We start from the raw sequence: 21,335 nt of genomic DNA on the forward strand, positions 1-21,335 counted from the left end.
CTCCCAGGTTCAGGCCATTCTCCTGCCTCAGCCTACGAGTAGCTGGGACTACAGGCGCCCGCCACCACGCCCGGCTAGTTTTTTGTATTTTTAGTAGAGACGGGGTTTCACCATGTTAGCCAGGATGGTCTCGATCTCCTGACCTCGTGATCCGCCCGCCTCGGCCTCCCAAAGTGCTAGGATTACAGGCTTGAGCCACCGCGCCCGGCCGCATTTTTTTTTTTTTTTTAACCACACCAAGAAAAAACAAGAGGAGAGGAACTAACAATTCAGCGTACCCAGAGGATCAGGGTCATCCACTGCAAAAAGTAGGCATGTTCACATCAGCACCCTCCATAACCTACCAGCCCAATCCCAGTGCAGACAAACAGAGTCAGTCCTGTTGTATTCTCTACCTTCCATGGTCATTTAGTCGTTTACTGATCAGAATGGCCGTTGTTCCCTAAAACATTTTTTTTCATTTGTCAGAGACTATAGTGTTCCTCCAATAAATATACTTCCTCTTAGGAGGCAGCATTTTTATAACAAAGATCTCTCATTTTTTGGAGCCAGAAAAACTTGTGGTTAAATCTCTACACTCCATTATTTATACACTTTGAGATTTTACAGGATTCAATCTCTCTGAGCCCCGGTTTTCTTCTTTAAAATGAGCATATGTCCTACTGTACCTTTCCTGTAGGATTGTTATAAGAATTAATTGAAGATTAAATGAGAAAATGAGGCCGGGCACGGTGGTTCACTCCTGTAATCCCAGCACTTTGGGAGGCTTAGGCAGGCAGATCACAAGGTCAAGAGATCGAGATCAGCCCGGCTAACATGGTGAAACCCCGACTCTACTAAAAATACAAAAAATTAGCCAGGTATGGTGGTGGGCACCTATAGTCCCAGATACTCGGGAGGCTGAGGCAGGAGAATCACTTGAACCTGGGAGGCGGAGGTTGCAGTGAGCCAAGACTGCGACACAGCACTCCAGCCTGGGTGACAGAGCAAGACTCCATCTCAAAATAAATAAATAACAAATAAAATAAAATAAACAATAAATGAGAAAATGAGTGCACCTAGGATACTGCCCAACTCTGTACTTCCCTTTTTGGCTGAGAAAATGTGGCCATTCTACCTGTAGCCTCCTCAGAACCCACTACAGAGCTCTTCACCCAAAGGAAGCCTGAGAAGTGGTCCATTCTCTCTGCTCATCCCTGTATGCCACAGTCACTGGTGACCAGAAAGGAAAATCACGAATGATCTAACATTAGAGAAAATGCAATGGTAATCTTTCTGGTTTTTAAAACAGTTTTACTGAGGTGTAATTTCATAAAATTAAGTGAACAATTTAATGATATTTAGTACATTTAGCAAATTCTAGATTTAGAAAGTATTTCTATCATCCTAAAAAGACTCCTTGTGCTCATTTACAATCAATCCCCAAACCCACTCCCAGGCAACCACTGATCTGCTTTCTGTTTCGACAGATTTGCCTTTTCTGGATATTTCACATAAATAGAATCATGCAATACAGATGGTCCCCAACTTGCGATGGTTTTACTTACAATTTTTCACCTTCACCATAGTGTGAAAGCAACAGACATTCAGTAGAAACTGTACTTCAAGTACCCATACATCCATTCTGTTTTTCACTTTCAGTACAGTATTCAATAAATTACATAAGATATTCAACACCTTATTATAAAATAGGCTGTGTGTTAGGTGATTTTGCCCAACTATAGGCTAATGTAAGTGTTCAAGTGTTCTGAGCACATTTAAGGTAGGCTAGGCTGAGCTATGATGTTCAGTAGGTTAGATGTATTAAATGCACTTATTTTCAACTTATGGTGGGTTTATCAGGGTAAGTTGAGGAGCATCTGTATATAGTTTTTTGCATCTGGTTTTGTTTGTTTGTTTGTTTTGAGACAGAGTCTCACTTTGTCGTCCAGGCTGCAGTGCAGTGGCGTGATCCCAGCTCACTGCAACTTCTGCCTTCCGGGTTCAAGTGATTCTCCTGCATCAGCCTCCCAAGTAGCTGGGATTATAGGTGCATGCCACCACACCTGGCTAATTTTGTGTTTTTAGTAGAGATGGAGTTTCACCACATTGGCCAGGCTGGTCTTGAACTCCTGACCTCAGGTGATCCACCCACCTCGGCCTTCCAAAGTGCTGGGATTACAGGCGTGAGTCATCGCGCCGGGCCTGCATCTGGCTTCTTTTACTTAACATAATGTTTTAAGGTTCATCCACGTTAGAGCATTTGTCAGTTTTTATATTCCCATCATATAGATACACCATATTTTGTTTATCCATTCACCAATTGATGGACATTATAACTGTTTAATTTTCTTTTCTGATTACAAAAACTCAAGAGAGCTGAATGTGCTGACAGCCACACAGTTTCTACCTTGGGTGGTCTATAACAGACAGTATCCAAAATAGCTAGAATTATATTCTTTCCATATTTCCAAATGGTATTTGTCTGTTCCACGAGCCTTGGTAAGCCAGTTCCACAGGAAGCCTAAAAAAAACCCCAAAGCCCCACAAGAATGTTTCCCTCATGACATTCCCCAAGGCTTTGGAAAAGGAGTTACTATTTTGTGTCTGATTAACCTCGCCCTCTGGACTTCTAGAGAAGGAAAAACATGTAGATTTAGAGAGAACTGACTTGCCCAAGGAGACTCTAGCCAGTTGTGGCTAAACCCAAACTGGAGCCCTGTTCTTTCTCTTCCTGTGGCCACTCTTGTGGCAACAGAAAAGCAAATTGCATAGGCCATATTCTCATATTCCAATTTCTATTTGCATTAGTATTGCCTTGACTCCACTTTCTTTGGGTTCTGACTAATCGCTTTCTTCCCATTGGCTGGTCCTAATCTGCATAGATGCTGTGGGTAATGCCAGGAATGAAGAGTAAGATAAATAGGAGTTATTTTCTTTCAACATTTTTAAAGAGAAACTTCAGGCTTGGTTTACAATGGCACAAGCGCTGAAATAATCTAATACAAAGAAACCTGCTTTGTAGGGTATAAGGGATGAAAAGCAAAGTGGGGGCTGTGCAGACCACAGAGCTGCAGAACTCTTATTCAGTTCCCTTGAGCCACAGTTGTGTGAGGTGCACCCAGCTGATTAAGGACTGTGGAGCCTGCAGCATTGTCCCTGCAGTTGGGCCAGCTGTATAACTGGTATCTACCACTTAACTTACCCCTCCACTCGTCAGCCCTCTGTGTTCTTGCTGCTCTCCAAGTCTGCCAATGACTCTACCCATAGGAGAAGTGGGATAAGAGGGTGGGAGCAGAGCCTATGGTGCCCCTTCTGCTAAGAAACAGAAACTGAAAGTCCCAGTCAATGCCATACTCAGGTAATATAGGTAGGAGGAAATGGAAACATTCCACCTGCTGCTTTCACCCTATAGGTCCAGAAAGACCTCCTGCTTTCTAGCTTGGGATGAGAGGAGGCGCAAACTCAGTACCTAGATCTCTGGTCCTCAGGGCAGCAAACCCAGGACTGAGCTAATCAAATCAGCAACTGGTTTCACTTCAAAGCATACACTCCTTCACCTGGAAGGATGTTCCTACTTTTGTGTATACAATGTCTGCAAGGTTTCCCCCCATCATATTAATATTACCTATGCCTGATCTTCTGTTCAGGTTTCCTTTCACCTTCCTTTTCTGTCTGGCAAATGCCTATTCATCCCAAGAAATCTGGGGGGAATCATCACCACTTCTGTGTAGCCCCACTGAGAGCCCCAGGAAAAGGTGATTTGCCTTTCTTTGGTTACCACTGGATCCTGTGCTTACCACTAACACAGCTCTCTTTTATTAATTGGAATCAAGGTTAGTTTAATATGACTGACTTGATTACAGATGTACCCCAGTGCCTAGCACTGGGCCTGGCATACAGGATGTGCCCAGGAAACATTTGCTGAACTAGATAGAATATGCTTTACTCCCCAACCTCCGCTTCTCCATTGCAGGAGGATGGGCTCAGGGCCAGATAGCACAAACCCCAGGTGTTCTCAAAACGGCCAGAGATAAAGGCCATCCTTCCTCACAGGGGCAGGTTTACAGATGGCTGTGACAGGTGGTGTGTCTTGGGGAAGGGTTGGTGGAGGATCTTGAACATCACCCCAGGGCAAAGGGAGGCCCAAGTTCACAGGACTCTGGCACATCTCCAAGAGCAAATAGATCGGTTCAATCTTCAGGAAAACTGATGGGGCAGGGAGGTCTAGTCCAGGGAAGTTCCCCAAACCAGCAGCACCTCCATGGGGCTCACTTGGGCCTGCAGCCTCTGCCCCCAAGCATCCGCTGTCTGTGCCCTAGAACAAAGGCTCCCTGTGGCTCTCTAGCAGGCGGGTCGAGGCAGGCCTGAGCTGCTGAAATGCTTTGAGGACAGGTGCATACACCCTCCTGAATGCAAACCCAGCTTTAGACTGGGCAAGGGTGGAGATGTATCTATGAGGCCTTCCAACTGCTGATGTTTTTTTCATCAGAGAAGGAGCCTCAGGGCACTCAGTCATCTTCAAAAGGAAAACAAAAAGCATTAAATCCACATTACTTTTTAATACACCACACTGCTTTGCTAGTAGTTACGCAGGTGGATAGAAACATACGCAGTAATGTGCATTAGCACACATCAGGCCTTTGAATCAGCAGATGTGGGTAGTTTAGCCACTGCTGATCTTGTGGCTCTCCTTTTTTTTTTTTTTTTTTTTTTTTTTACTGTGTAGCTTAATCTCTTTGGGCCTTGGTTTGCTCATCCGTATGATGGGGATAATACTAATACTGACCCCATAAGGTTGCTGGGGATACTAAATAAGATATAAATATGCACAGCATTTAGCTCAGCGACTGACATGTGATAAGTTCTCAATAAATCTATTCCTGTAATTTAACATGATGTCAAATGAGATATTGCCTGTACCCTGAAATTGTGAATAAGGCCAAATTTGAGGATTAAAGGCTCTAAGTACCCTTGCTTGTTGTAAGTTTGAGAATGTGGCAGACGTTGGGGCCACTTTCCCAAAGGAATGCAGCAGTTCACACTTTTACCACTAATATCTTCATCACTCCCCAACCTCCAAAAAATATAAGAAGATCTAGATGACAGAATGTCATTTTGGGGAGACAATGTTTGATGATCATGGAGAAAGGATATTTTCCTCCCCTCACCAAGGAGGCAAGGTAGCAGAGTCCTTGGACCCCTTGAAGTCAAGGGAGTGGTAGCTCTGAGGATCGCTCAAAGTGGGGGTGCTGGCAAGAAAGAGGGTCCTGGCATTCCAGTCCCAAATTGGACATCCGCTTAGAAAAGACTTGGCTTATCTGCCTCTTGGCCACCTGAGTGGGGAAAAGAACCGGAGAGAGACTGTCTGGTGGGGGACTGCTGCCAGGTGACAGGAGGCCTTGCAATTCCACCCACTGCAAGTGGAAAATGGAGCCCACACGTTCCTCCTAGTCCTATGGTAGGTATTGGAGGGATCATAAGACTGAGGTAAAAGATCTGGCCAAGTCTCACAGAAGACCACCAGTGCCCTGGGAGCTACATGGGAGTGAGTCCTGGTCAGAAGGGCCTGCTGAGACTACCAGCTGAGACAGTGGCAGTGATGTATACTGAGGTCAGCACCTTCCCCAGCAGCAGAACTCTGCTTCCTCTGTGCTGCCTCAATTCTGGAGGCTCAGACACAAGAACATGGGAAGGGGAAAGGACAGAAAGTCAAGTCAGCATGCTCCCAACTCTCTTCAAACTCCTAAAGCCATTTGTACTGGAAGGAATGAGGGTAAAGAGCTTTGAGTAGAGTCTTGAAGTTTGAGACTGAAGTTTAAAATGAGATTGAAGTTTAAAAATGACCATGACTGAGTCATAAATATGGGCATCAAGTAATTGTGATAACTTGAAGATGACTAAAGAGCTATACATTATGGCCAAAATATCATTAAGTGAGTCTTGACGCAGCAGGAAGGATGGGGATTCAACACAGCACAGTTAAGGCAGTTACTGAAATACCATAAAACTCCTTCATGGTTATACCATGATGGCTTGATACTACTGGCTACGGTATGCTCTTCCCATGCTCAGAGCCTCCAAGGGTCATCCCGATGTTAAAAAGGGGCAGACGGATGAGTATCTCTCTGCATGACGTGCCTCCATGGGCTATAACATTTTCTGAAACCATGTTCCAGGTAACCAAGAGCTTAAACCTCATTTCTTTTACCTTTACAAGGCATACCTAGATTTTATCCACCTGCTCTCCCAGAAGATGCCATGATCATGAGCTCTGAAATCACACAGAACTGGGTGCAAATCCTGGCTCTGCCACTCTCTAGCTACATGCTTCAGGGATGTCACTCATAACCTCTTTAAGCCAAAGTTTCTTCATCTATAAACTGAGGCTGTCATAAACTCCAACTTTAGTTGTGAGAACTGAAGCCAATACAGATAAAAACCTTCAAAGCATAGCTGGTACTTGTTCATTCAACAAATACTTATTGCATAGATTCTCTATGCCTTGGGGTACAGAGAGGATGGGGCAGACGGGGAGAACAAATGAGGCAGAAGTCAGGACAATGGGAAGATAGCTGAGTGGCCAGGGGTCACTCCCAGCCAGGCAGGATGAAGCAGGCCTGCAGAGTCTGCATACCCAAGAGGCCCTGCTGCCACTTGCTGCCAAGCACACCTTATAAAAGTCCCTGCTTGTGCTCTGCTGGGGGACACAGGCCTGTGCCAGGAGTTTAATCACTCCCAGAAACTAGGAGGAGCATGCCCTGCCACCTACCAGCCAGCATAAGAACTCCGTACCAGGAGGAAATCATGTGCTCCTCTAAATGGGAATTTGCATCTGCCTACTCCCAGCAAACCCCCGCCCCACAGCAAAGCATATTCCACATGTCAGCCAGCCCTGATCTTATCCCCATGGATGAGGGTCCGTACCCCAGGGCTGGGGAATCCTCTGGAATGAGGACTGACCACACGACGACTGCTTCTGTGACCTCTGGAAGCAGTGTGTCCGTGCCTGACTGGGAACAGGTCCAGCACATCAGAGTTCCTACAGTTCATCAATTGGGAATTCCTACAGTCCCAATGAGACACAACACACCCACTAGGCACTAATCATGGCCATTTATACTGCCCACCCCTAATACCAGAAGAGACTACCACTCGGAAACGCAGCCAGGAAAACCAAGCTTTCACCGTGTAGCAGAGCAAAGGCAAGGAACAGGTCCCAGACGGAATCCATCATGCCTGCAAACTTACCTGCTCCATTTGGCTGTTTCCTTTCTCATTGTTCTCCTCTGCCCCACCCTGACCACCAGAGTCCATGCTAACAGGCATCCTTTCAAAAAGCAGTCTCACTAGGGAAAGGCGCTATCGTCTGAAGCCCAAACTGCTTTACCTGTTCTGGGAAAACTGGAGGCAGGTGCAGCCTAATGAGCTTGGGAGGATGCCTGGGCCTATGGCAGCTCTGAGCTGGCAGCTGCTTGTATTTACAAACAGGAGAGAGCGTGAAAGTTTCAGGCTGAGATGTTGTCTGAGGTGGCTGAGAATTCAAACCAGCCATCTCCAGACCAATAACTAATTTAATAGCAAAACGCTGGTGAACTAATGTGCTAATTAGTCACCAAATTTAAGTTCATTAAAAACTAATCACGATGTAAAAATATAGCGTTGCATTAATAAATCACATGCATTTTATAAGAGCAAGAAAAAGTGCTGCTTCCTCTAATAAAAGTTAGAGATAAGGATTAAGCATTTCTCCCTGGGAACTGTACAGCTGAAATATGTTCTGTGGTGAAGCATGCTCTCTCCCATAGATAAGGCCTGACTTGATAGTTAACTGAATTACTAGACAGGTGAATCAAACCAGGATTGTTTAAGCAAATCTTTCTCAAATAGGATGGCTTTCCCTTCACTACCCTCTCAGGGTCTTGCAGAGGCAGCTGGTATGGTTGAATCTACCTTCTTGGAGTGAGTCTTTGGTGAGTAATAATGTTGGCATCCTCAAGTCTAGGCAACCGTTGAGGAACCTAAAGGAAAACAAAACCAGAGGAGCCCACCAACATCCCTTGTCTTAATTGTGTTAATATCATTCATAAGTAACAGGTGGGCATTTCTAATTATGAGGCAGCTTCATGACAAGCGCTCTGACTCACCTTCTGCAGACAGCCCCTGGATGTTTATTCCCTTAGCTGCCAGGAAATTCAAGCAGGCATCTATGTTTTCAATCTAGGGGGGAAAAACAACAATATACATTTAATAAATGTTCATGCTCTCCAGAGCCATCTCTTATTAGGAACAATGGGAAAACAGAATGCTGTAAAAATGGCCGATGGATGAATGAACGCAAGATAGGACTCTTTGTCTATACTTGCACAGGAAAAGTTTACCTAATATCCCAACCACATAGTGCCAAAAGTCGAGGCCTTGCATTGCTCACAGCTGCCAAAAATAACCAGGGCGGAATGGGAGCTCTCATCTTGGTCACTGCCACCACCAGTGCAATCCTGAAAACTTGAGCAGTTGCCAGAAAAATGGAGGTGGGGAAAAGGTTAGTGGACACACCCATCTACCAGCAGCTGGGAGAAATTGCCAGCCACCAAAGAGGCAGGCAGTCAAACGTACAAACAGTGAATGGGAGTTTTAGCAGGAATCTGGGTAGCATTTACACACAAAATTTTCCAGATGGGAGGCATTGCAGATGACTGGGAACGGCTGTGACCTCCTGAACCCCTCTGTCTTTTGTGCTTTCTGTGACAAGAAGGGACCCACCAGAATCTGTGAGATCTCCCAGGTTTGCCAGGGCTGACGCCACAGCCAAGGGCAAGCCAGTGTCCAGCCTTCCCAAAAGAACAATTAGGTCATTCCCAACAGGCTAATTTGACTTCAGTTGTCAGGGCTAATTATTTTTTGGTTTAAAGGAAAATGTTCTGGCTTGATTAATGTCAATGGGTACCATAAGTAAAAGAAATTTCTTTAGACTTAGCACAGAGATCTTTAAATTTCACACAATTTGCATTTAACAATGGGGACCCCACTCATTCCCCTCCACCATCACCCCACCCCTCATTACTTCCCAGGTTCCATCAACATTCCTATGAACTCAAATCAGTACTTAGCCCATGGAATTTATTTTGAACTAATAAATGATAGCCTTCCACAGTATACATGTGACCCTTCCTGTTTCTTCAACCCCAAGCAATTTCCCAATGCTCCTTCATAGCCACAGAAAACGTAAAGTGTCTACATTTAAGAGCTCTAATTTGAGTAGAGTCTAGCTCCAAGGCAGTCTTCCTGAAGATCACATCCACCCGCCTACTGACATTTGGCATTTTATGACTTATCTACTCCCAGTCTTTACATCTTCCAAGGACTTTAAATTAAGCTATGGGACACCTGAATAAAACTGCACCCGTATTATAGACTCTACTCGACCCTGAGCTTGAAGTTACTCCATCCTTGCACTTTTAGCACAGGTTCCCATCTCCTTTCCAACCTCCATCTCACACTTCAAGGGTCCTCATCTGGAAGACATTTTCTCATCTCTAGAAAAAGGTGCAGAATGCAACTTGCTGCGAACTAAATGTTGATGCTATGTGTTATGCCTGCCATCATTGCAGAAAGTCCTTTCTCATATACATGGAGGAAAGGTAAGCTTTATTTTCATCTTTCCTGTCCCCTGTCCAGCCCCAGGGATGACCACTTTTGATGGTGTTGGTTTTAGCAAGTATTACGTGATGGAGAAAGTGAGGTAAGAAGGTCAGATTTCTGACCAAGATTACACAGGTCAATGTCAATGGCAGAGCTGGGTGAGAAATCAGGAGGTCCTCCTCCCTGTCATACACAGGAGCCTGCATTTACATAAATGCAGACAACCAGGTGCTATTGGCTTAGAGGGAATAGGGGAGGGGAAAGTAAAGGAAAGACTGGCTGGGAGTACCCCGAGTGTGATGTCTTGGAGCAATCTGCTCTCATTTGTAAGTGTAATAACAGTTGTGCCTCTGAATGCCACTTCACCATACCATGAAACCCTGCTTTTGAGAAAAAATGTTAATTATCGGTGCTTATTTCTACTGTTGTACACAGTGGTAATATACCAAATCCACTCAAAAGGATTTGTTGCCCCCCAAAAGAGACACTAGTATTTAAATCATAATAAAATTATAAAATCCCTCTTCTACTGCTTGCCTTTTCCTATCATTCTCTCCCAGTCCTTTTATATAATATCTTGCACATGGCTAGTAAGTGAGGCTTTGGCAATTTTGTTCCCATGGAAAGTGAGGAAAAGAAAAAGCTCACCATCCCTGAATCTCTAATTGCAAATTCAAAAATAGTACACTTGATATTTATCCTGGGAAGTGTCATGGAGGTGGGCTGACGAGGTAGGTTAAGTTTTTTCAGCAATAGTCCAGCAATATGGCACTGAATAAAAAAATAAAGACAACTGCCAACATATTCAAGAAAAGCACTGTTCTACTACAACACTATTTCTACAGAGCTCACATTCCAAGAAGCATAAAGTACATTACTTATATTTATGGAACATTCAACACATACAGCATCATTTAAAGTACATGATAGTGTCTGTTTGCAAGGCTAGCCTTGATACATTTCAATTCAGCCATCTGCTGGACTTTCTTTTAATGTCCGATGCTATTAAAAGGATAATTATAAATAAGTTACCCGAATACTTCTTCTTTGTTAACTTTTTAAAGTCCTGTCATTTTTTTCACAGAATTTTATAATTTTGATCAGTAGCTCTCCACTGGCTAGGGATGGAGGGTGGAGGTGAAGGACCAATTTGTCAACAACTGGCAGCATTTGGGGCTGTCACAAGGGGGGCAGGGTACTATTAGCATCTTATGGATAAAGGCCAAGATGTTGCTAAACATACTACAATGCACAGGACAGCTTCTCACAACAAAGAACTGTCCAGTCCAAAATGTCAACAGTGCTGAGATTGAGAGGCCCTGAGTTGCAGGATTCTTTCAAGCATTCATTCAGTCAACATTGTTGTGTAGATGTCTGCTCTGCGCCAGCATGGCACTCAATTCTTTGGATCGTGTTGGTTTTAGCAAGTATTATGTGATACAGAAAGTGAGGTAAGGAAGTCAGATTTTTGACCAAGATTACACAGGTCAACGTAAATGACAGAGCTGGGTGAGAAACCAGGAAGTCCTCCTGCCCATCATACATAGGAGCCTGCATTTAGATAATCCTCCTCTAGGATCCACAGAGCCATTCAACACACACCTTGATTCCTGTCTGTCTCAGGAAGAATCAGAGCACATAAACAAGAGAAGCATTAGGATCTTCCTTTATTAGGTGAACAGAAAAAGCCTAAGGGCACCAGTGTTTTCTTCTAAAGAGAAGAAATACAGGGAGCCAAAAGCAGATGGCTGGTCTGCACTCCAGAAAATGTTAAAACAAAGAACATGGTCATTATTTAAAAGATCATTCGTAAGTCCATCAAGTGCCTTGAATTTTACCTTTCTACTATGATTTCTCTGTTCACAGAAGGAGTTCAAAAAACATTCCTCAAGTCTCAAATCCACTGTTTAATAAGATTCCATTAAGGTTAAAAATCACTGCTGACAAGGCAGCCGAGACCCACGCTCTTTCATCTGCACCCCAGGAAGAGAGTGAGGCTGGGAAGCAGAATGGGGTCAGATGTGGCTTCCAATCTCCTGGCTTCATTTGGAAGGAGATCAGAAAGGGAGATTGTTTCTTTGATCCAGTCCTTCTTGTGATTAAAATTCACCTTAAGGTTTTCTTCTAAATACTGTACAGGTAAACACAATCCATCTTCGAGTACTGTTGAAATTGCCAACTCCTACCACATCTCAAGAGGGAACGGCCCCAGCAGCAGCACCCCAGTAGTCATTACAGCACAATGATGTTCTCGTGCCCATCTTCAACAAGACTCATGTGTGATCCAGACACACAGCATGAGATAAGGATCCGATTAAAGTTGGGAGGCAGGTGAAAGAAAAGACTCTTAAACAGCAAAGTATGTAAATAAGACCAAACTTGTTCATTAGCACGTAGTGGCCAATATAAACTACTTTCCAAAATGAGCTGAAAAATATCTGTATGAAGTCTGACATTCCAGTGTTTTTGAAGGGGGCTGGGGACTGGGTGAGAAGCTATTGTAGTTGTTGCCATAGAAATGGGTCCAAGAGCTCTGGGACTGAGTTGCTGGAATTTGCAGCATTCCCTCTTCTGGGTTTCCCCAGAAGAGGGACCACCACGTGGCTTGGAGACTCCGGGAGCAGAGAGGTGTTGGATGACGGATGGAGGTAGAGAAAAGGGGCAGACCAGGATGCACCTCCCCAGAATTCCCTTTGTTTGGAGCCAAATGTGGCCTCCACCTTGTGCAGTGCCTGAACATCCATGAGAGAGCCTGCAATTAAGCCTTTTTGCCAATCTCTGCTGAGACTGCCATCTCAAAGTTGAATAGTTTTTCAACAGTCTCTGAAGTTTAGACTTGCAGGGCAACTTCCATGGTCTATGTGTGTTGTGGCCTTTGTCTCCCATATCCTGAAGTATTTCCCCACCCAGGAGAGCTAGGGAGTTAGAAAAATCAAAACAAATGCCAAACAACTGGAAAGAGAATCAGGAGATAAGAAACAAATGGAAAACTTTGCATTTCAATCATGATTAAGGCTGGACTTGGGTCTCCTGATAACGCAAAATATGCAAACCTCGGAAGCACTGCTATATATCTCCCTGGTAGCTTAGAGACTGATCAAATACCATCTGTTGTGGCAGTTGTCATGGCAGCATTTTTCTCTGAATACCAGTGTAGCTGAGTGCAAAGCGCATGAAAATGATTAATGCAAACGAAGACCATCTCTATGGGTGCTACCACAGCCTAGGGGAAGATGACATTCTGGGCATACCAAATAAATGGAACTGTAGTTCTTACGGTATAACAGTTTCTCACCAAGCCCCTTGGGAAATCTCCAGTCTGGAAGGAGAGGCAAACAGCTGCTGCATTAAAGTCAGGCATGGTCACAACCATTTTTGTAAATCATGAAATGCCTAAAGCTTAGGCAGTAGGAGCTTTAGACCCCAGGCAAGGCTAAGTGAGAACCTGCAAATTCTGGTGACTCTGGAAGCACAGTGTAGCTTCTTCATAAAACTCATATGTCAACTCAAACAACTTCCTCCCAGAAGTGGGTAGGACCCTCATTCCTGATATTGCTATTTGCCATCAAAAATAATTGTCATCCATTCATTTATCTATTCCTTCACCCCTATTTACTCAGCATCTACTGGGTGTCAACCAATGTGCTGGTGTTGAGTATATAGTGGTGAATAAGACAGACATAATCCCCAACATTGTAGAACCTACAGTCTAACATAGGGAAACCAGCATTAAATAAAGAATGCACAAATAAGTACATGATGACAAGCTGTTATGGTTACCATGAAAGAGAAGAGTGTTGGGAACGTGTATGCAGGAAGGAAGACCTAATCTAGCCTCTGGGTGCAGCAGGGCCAGGGGGAGGGTAACAGACAAGAATATCTTAAGGAAGCGGCAGCATGTAGGTCCACAGATAGGGTTTTTTGTCTGCTTTGTTCACTGATGTAGCCCCAGGCACCTAGGATAGGGTGCAGCACATAATAGATCTACTCAAGAATATTTGTTGACTGAAGGAATGAAGGGAAATTTGTGCTGAGACCTAAGGAATTAGCCAGGCACCAACAGTGGGGAGAATAAGAACTTACCAAGCCTAGGGAATCCAAAGCTAAAAGACTCCATACAGGATCCAATATACCACATTCTGGGAACCCAAAAAAGGTCATAATGGCTGGAGCATGGTGGGCAAGGGAGAAGGGCAATGAGAGGTCCCTTGAGCAAGGGCAAACAGGGCCACATTAGGGCATGTTGACCACACAAAGGAGTTGACATAGAGAAGGAGCAAAGGCAAGGGTCTCTTCATTCCTTGGGAAGTCTTGTCGGTACCTCGACCTGCCCCATTACCATGGCAGTAGCAACCCAGCCAAGTCCTTCCTATCTGAAAGCTGGAGGATGGATTATTTCATGTTAGGGATGGGTCAAACAGGGGCCTCAAGGTAGGGTTCCAGAGGCTTCTGGGCTGTTCACAAAGAAGGGGAGGGATGGGAGGCAAATATCAACATCTGTGGTCACATGTACTGGAAATGTCTGTTCTGTATCTAAGAGGTCTCCATATCCTTCTAATACCCCTTCCTCTGTCTCTTTCCAAAGGGAAAAAAGAAGAAGAAAACAATGAAACAAAGCCAAAAAGCAAAACAAAATTTGGGGAAATGCCCTCCTAAATGTCTGTCTTGCAGTGTTATCTGTCTCTTTCCTCTATACTCCTAGAGGCCACAACTTTACACATGATTTACCCACCTTCTTTTTTTTTTTTTTTTTTTTTTTGTCCACCTGTATCAGTGTGGGGGGCCTAGCAAACTCACAAGATCGCATGTCTCATGGAGCATAGTGTGGTCCTGGAGATGCACAACCCCATAGGGCAGAGTTTGCAGCGTCCTGACACTATACTTTTAATTTTAGAAGGGGACCTCAGAAATGAGGGAAACACATGGTGGTGCTTCCAGTTCTCCTGGGCATGGAAATATTCGGGAGCATCAGGGCCTGCCCTTGTGTAAGCCACACAGGCTGATTTATAAAGAAAGCCAACTTCGTCCAGTCATAAGAGGGGCTCCATGACTCTGTCCCAGCTTTGACCATTCAAGTATTAACCTTTACAGCAAGCCAGCTCAAGCTCTCATGGTGGCTTTGAAACAGGAAAGCTTCAGAATGTGGGAATCAGGGGCTGGACACAGCTTATGAGTCCCCATGTCAGACTGCTTCTCCTCCTGCTTTATTGCCTTGCCCAGCTCCTTTTAATTTGGCAGTGTTATCCACCATACTGTTTATAATATTTATAACTTCAGCTTTCCAAGATGTTGTCAAAAATTCCCTTTTTAAAAAACTTTTTAAGAGTCTCTCTGCTTTACAGCAAATGGGCAAGTCCATATGGATACAAAGAAAATTATCTCTAGAGAAAAAATTGAAAGCAAGATTCTCAAATTCCTGCAGTGACTATCTTTTTCCACTTTGCTTCCAAGTGCCTAGAATAATTTTCCTATTATTTTCTGACTTCTCAATTTTTCCCTTGAAACAAAGAAAGAAACCTGGGAGGGGAGTTGTAGCTAAAGTTCTAGAAGTCTATCCTTACTCTGGAGGTTCCCATAAGAAACTCTTATGGTTGAACTCTGTTCTCTTTTAGAGATGGTAGACCCTATGAGAGGAAAAATTCCACTGGTGACCAGTGTTGTCAGAAAGGCCCAAGGATACCTTTGTGTACATTCAATCAATATCCCATTCTGTATATCCTTTCTCCTGCTACAATTTCAGAGTAACTCTCCTTAAAACTTCCTAGCACTTCCAAAAGGAATCACTGCTCCAAGTCAAGGACTTCAAGCTAGAAGCTGGACACAAACACAAAAGGGGAATGATTAGGGCTAAGGAGTGATATTTAGAGGATGTAATACAGGCTTTAGGTTCTGACAAGTCTGGATTCAAATCCTGTTTCTGGCATTTACTAAATTATGATGTTCAGCAAGTTACCCCAGTGTCCTGATCTATAAAATGGGCATTATAACACCTACCCCCCAGGACGGTGGTTGTCATTAGACAAGAGGATATATTTGTGATGTTTAATATGTGCCCAACAACTGGTAGTTTTTGTTACTGTGTTGTAATTTTAGGCATGAGTGGCCCTGGGCAATAGTTCTAAGGACAGGACATTCCAAAGCTGTGTCTTGGGTTGGCCCCTGGTGAAACAGAGAATCGAACAGGCTTATCTGCTTTCCGTTTCCTCCTCCCAGCTTTCCTTTCAAGCACAGCTCTCCAGGAATCTGGGCCCTCTCCATAACCTGATGTCATGCTTACTTCTCCACAACTCTTTCTTGAAAAGTTGCTGATAAACAAATTCACATCACGACCGAAGGGACTGCCATTGGCTTCCCACATTACCTCTTGCCCACAATTATTAGGTGACAATATCTGTTTAAAAGAACATGACTTTGGACTCCTCCTACCCTGGTTCTGGCTCCCTGACAGATGCCCACAAGACTCTGAGAAAATTATTAACTGCTTCAAGCCTTAGATTTGTCATCTGTAACATGAAATGCTGATATCTATCTCCCACCATTACTGAGAGGATTGGGTGGGTGGATATATGTCAATGATCTGGAACTTCACATATTTAGAGCTCTAAAAGGGCTCATTCTTCATGTAATTTCATAATGGCAGAATTTTCATACCAGTGGCATTTCCTGAAAGTGAAAGATCATTTCGAAGTGTGAGACACTCTGAGACTTGTTAAATTATGTGACACTAGTACCGCCTTTCTACGAATACATAATTTGTCACTAGCATTCATTTTTACCCTGCCAGAACCACAACTATCTATCCAAAAAACTCTGTGGTCCAAGTCTCTTCTATTGAGTTACATGAGAAAGCCTAAGTCCTTTTAGGTAAATAGTTTTCATTAAGGAGAGTCAACAGTCCATTACGAAAAACAGTATGGAAGTTCCTCAAAAACTTAAAAATAGAACTACCATAAGAACTACCACTGTCAAAAGGAAAGTAAATTGGTATTTCAAAGAGATATTTGGCCATTCAAGCATTAACGTTTACAGCAAGCCAGTTCAAGCTCTCATGGTGGCTTTGAAACAGGAAAGCTTCAGAATGTGGGAATCAGGGGCTGGACACAGCTTATGAGTCCCCATGTCAGACTGCTTCTCCTCCTGCTTTATTGCCTTGCTCAGCTCCTTTTAATTTGGGGACTCATGTTCACTGCAGCACTATTCACAATTACCAGGTTAGGAAAATAATCTAAGTGTGCAATGCATCAAAGGATAAATGGATACAGAAAATGTGGTATATTATAAAATATTATTCAGCCATAATAAAGGAGGGAAATCCTGCCATTTGCAACAACATGGATGGGCCTGAAGGACATGATGCTAGGTGAAATAATCTAGGTACAGAAAGACAAATCCTGCGTGATCTTGTTTATATGTGAGATTATAAAAAGTTGAATTCATAGAAGCAGAGAGCAGAACAGTGGTTTGCCAGTGGCTGGTGGATGAGGGAAATGGAAAGATGGTAGTCAAAAGGTATCAACTTCCAGTTTTAAAAAGAACAAGTTCTAGAGATCTAAGGTACAGCATGCCTGGTACTAGAAGTATCAATTATTTTGACTGTGGAAATCATTATACAATGTATACATATATCAATTTTACTTTTTAAAAACCAAATAGTTTTTGCAGAAAACATTGGTTTTACCCCCAGAGGAGGACATAAACTTGGACTCAAACTTTAAGACAAAATTCCTGACTTCCAGTCCCCCAAGACACACAACAGAGGTAGAGAGAATGGGATTATAGACACTTGGAGATGTCACCCAGTGCAATTACCTGGAATCTGACAGTCTCGTTCATTCCTTGAAAATACAGACTGAGCATCTATTCTATTCTCAGTCCTATTCAATGGGCAGAAAATGCAGGCAGACAAGACAGTGTGGTCCTTCCCTCAAGGAGCAGCTAGTCTCCTGGGCAAGAGTTGACTTTAAGTAAACAATCACTCCACTAAACATACAGTCACAAATATGTTAAGGGACAACTTATTCTTATCAAGGCACCTACTCAAAAGCCTGACACTTACTCACTATGCTCTTTTAAAAAGGTCTGGATTGTTTTTTTGGTACCTTTGCCATATTACATGCTTAAACCCATAAGCCACCATAGAATCTTCAAGAGGTAGCAGAATATAAATGCAAAATTAAATAAGACAGCAGATCCTTGAAATTCAGGAGTAGATATGTCTCTAGAGTGCAGTGAATCTTCAGTTTTGGAAGATCACTAGACCACATCGTTATACCCACAAAGTAAGTAGATATAAAGGAATATGGTAATGGAAAAATCTGTAGAGGAAGGCCAAGAGTGAAACTCACTCCTCAGCTTGGTACCAGTTCCCTCACACCAGCCTGTGTAAGTCAGCTTTGTGCTTTGTGCTTCAGCCAATTTGCCACTATCGGCAGCTTATGGTTCTTCTGGTTGTTCACGAACAGTCAATCCATGCATTTCCTGAAATTCCAAGGATAGTATGTACTTAAATGTAAGACCTCTCCTGGTGGCATCCATAAGCAGGAAACGAAGCCAAGCAAATACCTTTGAATGCGTTAATACTCAATTCAGAATCCTGCAGGACTTTGCTTACCTACTCTGATGATGGCTAGAATGAAGGCCATGGTCTGCTATTCTCTGCCTTTATAGCACACCCTATTGTGTTAATGTCTATGAGAAATCTAACCCCAAATCACCATTGTTTCCACTCTAATTTCAAATTCTGCTAGCAATCAGTGGGTGATTATTACATATCAGGCACAATACTAGAAACTTCCACATACATTACCTCAATCTATTTTTTATTTCAAAAGCTAGTTGTAGGCATGGCTAAGGAGTTGCACCTGAATGCTAGATCACTGATGACTGTGAATATATAATTTGGGGGAATTTTGCAAGGAATACACAAAACATTTTATACTAAGAAACGATTTGGCCAATAGTTTCAAATTCTAAAGTCTGTGATAAAGGCAAAGAGCTACATGCCAGCCGATTAGGAATTATGAAATTAAAAATAATTAAGCATATAATAACTAATTCTCCACTCTGCATACTGCCTACTGCCACAGCCACAATGTCAGAGGCATGACCAAAATCCACTGAAAGAGGAGAGCAAACTAGACAAGGAAAGATTCCATTACAGGATATCCCTGAGCTTTCCAAGGCCACAAGATACCTAATGCACCTGTGAAGAAAAAGTGATAATTTTTAAGTCATCATAGAATGCTAATCTCTGTTACTATTTACATCCTTGCCAAATCTTTGGTTGAACTAGATAAAATTGCCATTTTTGTAGGTAAAAAATGGTTAAATATTGGTCATTCCATATGGTTCTATCTATATATCCACATATCAGGAAGGCTCCCTCCACCCACCCCAAGGGCTAAAATTAAACTGCTGGGTAATTATAAACAGAGAGCACTTGATAATCATTCATAAAAGGAGGCAACCAATAAATTCTGAAACTCAAATCAAATCTTGGCAAATCCTTCTCAAAGGAGTCTCACAAGACTGGTTATGCAATGTATGTAGATGAAAAGACCAAGTTGGAAGAAATACCCTATCCAAAGGCTAACCATGAAAGGCCCCTTGGTCTGGTTAGGGTTTCCTCTGTACAATCTCCTTGGAGAAACAGAAGGGGGCCTGAGGAATACTTTAATGCCAAGTTGACTCACTTCAGAAAACCTCCCACTAAAGGTATGCACGAGTAGTCCCTTAGTGGAAACCTGGAATGCATGCCCCTTTCTTCTTGCTTCATAGTCCTTCAGGGGAAAGTATATGAGATTAAATTGTGGACAGGTTCTCCCCCGACATCCAACTCTGTGTAACTGGTACCATGTTCCCACCACTGTGGGAGCCCTCTCACCCATGAAAGCTACTGAAATAGGAAAAGTCAACTCATCTCAAAGTTTCATCATTATGGGAGCTATTACTAAGAGGAGATTTCAAGGGTAGAAAGGGGAATTAAGGATTTCAGATGACCAGATGGAAAGTCCAGGGAATCTTGGATTTCTCAGGGCTCCTTGGCCACCTTTGGGCAAGGTACTTAATTTCCCTAAGCTTCAGTTTTTCCTTTAGTAAAATGGGGATAATTATTCCTTTCTTGAAAGCCATACAGAGACCTTGCCAGAAACTAATATTTGCATTCTTACGAAACATGAAGCACTGGGCTAAATTCTGTCTCATACATTATTATTTCAGTTAATTTTTATTTTTTTAACCCACACTAGATAAGAAAGATATTATTATCATTTTTCAGATGGGGAGATGGAGGCACAGGGTGTTTAACAGCCTTCCTAAGTCACAGCTGTTAAACAGCAGAGTTAGAATTTGAACACAATAGGAAATGTTTTGTAAGCTACGAAGCCCTGTGCAAACATGGGGCATTAACAACCAAACAGCAAGTGCTTTGCCAGAGCTGAGGAGAAACATCACCACCTTTCTTGGTCATTTTTCCTGCCCTCTGACTTCAGCAGTACAACAAGGCAATAAGTAATCAGTCCCTCCAAACCAAATCTAACCTTTACATTTTAAACAGGACACTTCACAGAGGAAGAAGTAACTTCCTTAGGGAAGACATTTATTTAGGTTCTTCTGCAGTATTTTAAATCTTCAGGAGCAAGAATAATTTAAATCAATATAAACATTTATAGGCCTTATTTCCAAATCAAAATGCTCCCAAAACAGAGATCTCTCAAGCTACCATATGCCAGTGCTTAGGATTCCTGAGGAAGCTCAGGAAACTTATGAGAATACAATCATTTAGGGATCAAAAACCTCAAATGTGTGCAGGGGGATAGGCTGGTAACAAATGAGTAAAAGGGGTTAGGTATAAGACAATAGGGAATGGTGGAGATTGTGACCAACAGCCCACACCTACCTAAAGGGGGCAGCTGCTACCCAGTTATAGTCAATTTTTTGCCTGTTGCATGCCAATCCACAAAAGATCAACTTTAATGAAATATATTGATTTTTATCTAACTGTTGGCATCTGTTCAGTTTTTGTTTTAGAAGCATCTCAACTTAGCCTTTTGGCCACCATTCTCTACTCTCTGAAGTGAGCACACTGGCATTTGTCCACTGACCTGACCAGTTCCCAACATGCAGATGCCATAGGCTAATCATACCTTACAAAGTGCAAACAGGAATTCCTTGCTAAGTTCCACTTCATGGCAAAATTTTTAAAAAAACAACACATATACAAAAAAACACCCCTTTGATGCTAGGCTGAAACATAAGAACTCCATGAAGACATATGCAGGGAGGTGGATCCAAGCATGAGGCCCAGATGGCTTTTATATAAACCACAATCCACACAGTTATAAATCACCATCCAATTTCTCTTTCAGCTCAGATATGTAGCCATGTTTCCCTTCCCCCAGCCCCAACCTCGGTCAGCCTCACATTTGCTACATTCTTTAACCTTCCTGAGTACACCATGTTGCCACTCACAACACCTCAGTCCCAATGCAGGTGTGTTGGGAATTTCTTCATTAAACATGCACTGAGTGAGCATCTACGAGATTGCTAAGCAGTGTGAGCAAATGGACAGATGCGACTCCTGTCCTCAAAGAAGTTAATGTCTAGTGGGGACACAGGCATTTAAGCCCACTATGCTAAAGAATTGTCACCCCAAACATTCAGTGGAAAAAAAAAAGTTACAGAGGTTAAGTGAGCTGGAAGGGGGTAGAGAAGGC

The 21,335-nt window shown here is 43.0% G+C and overlaps 1 protein-coding gene across 4 annotated transcripts in view; it reads right to left on the reverse strand.

Moving 5' to 3' along the window:
- NAV2 (neuron navigator 2) overlaps positions 1-21,335 on the reverse strand; it is a 757,451-nt gene that overhangs the window by 245,739 nt on the left and 490,377 nt on the right. For all 4 annotated transcript variants that reach the window (XM_025355931.1, XM_025355930.1, XM_025355929.1 and 1 more), the window contains exon 4: positions 8,127-8,199. In XM_025355931.1, coding sequence (XP_025211716.1) covers positions 8,127-8,199 — 73 coding nt within the window. The remainder of the gene's footprint in view (positions 1-8,126; positions 8,200-21,335) is intronic.

Source organism: Theropithecus gelada, chromosome 14 (assembly GCF_003255815.1).
Source record: "Theropithecus gelada isolate Dixy chromosome 14, Tgel_1.0, whole genome shotgun sequence".
NCBI lineage: Eukaryota > Metazoa > Chordata > Mammalia > Primates > Cercopithecidae > Theropithecus > Theropithecus gelada.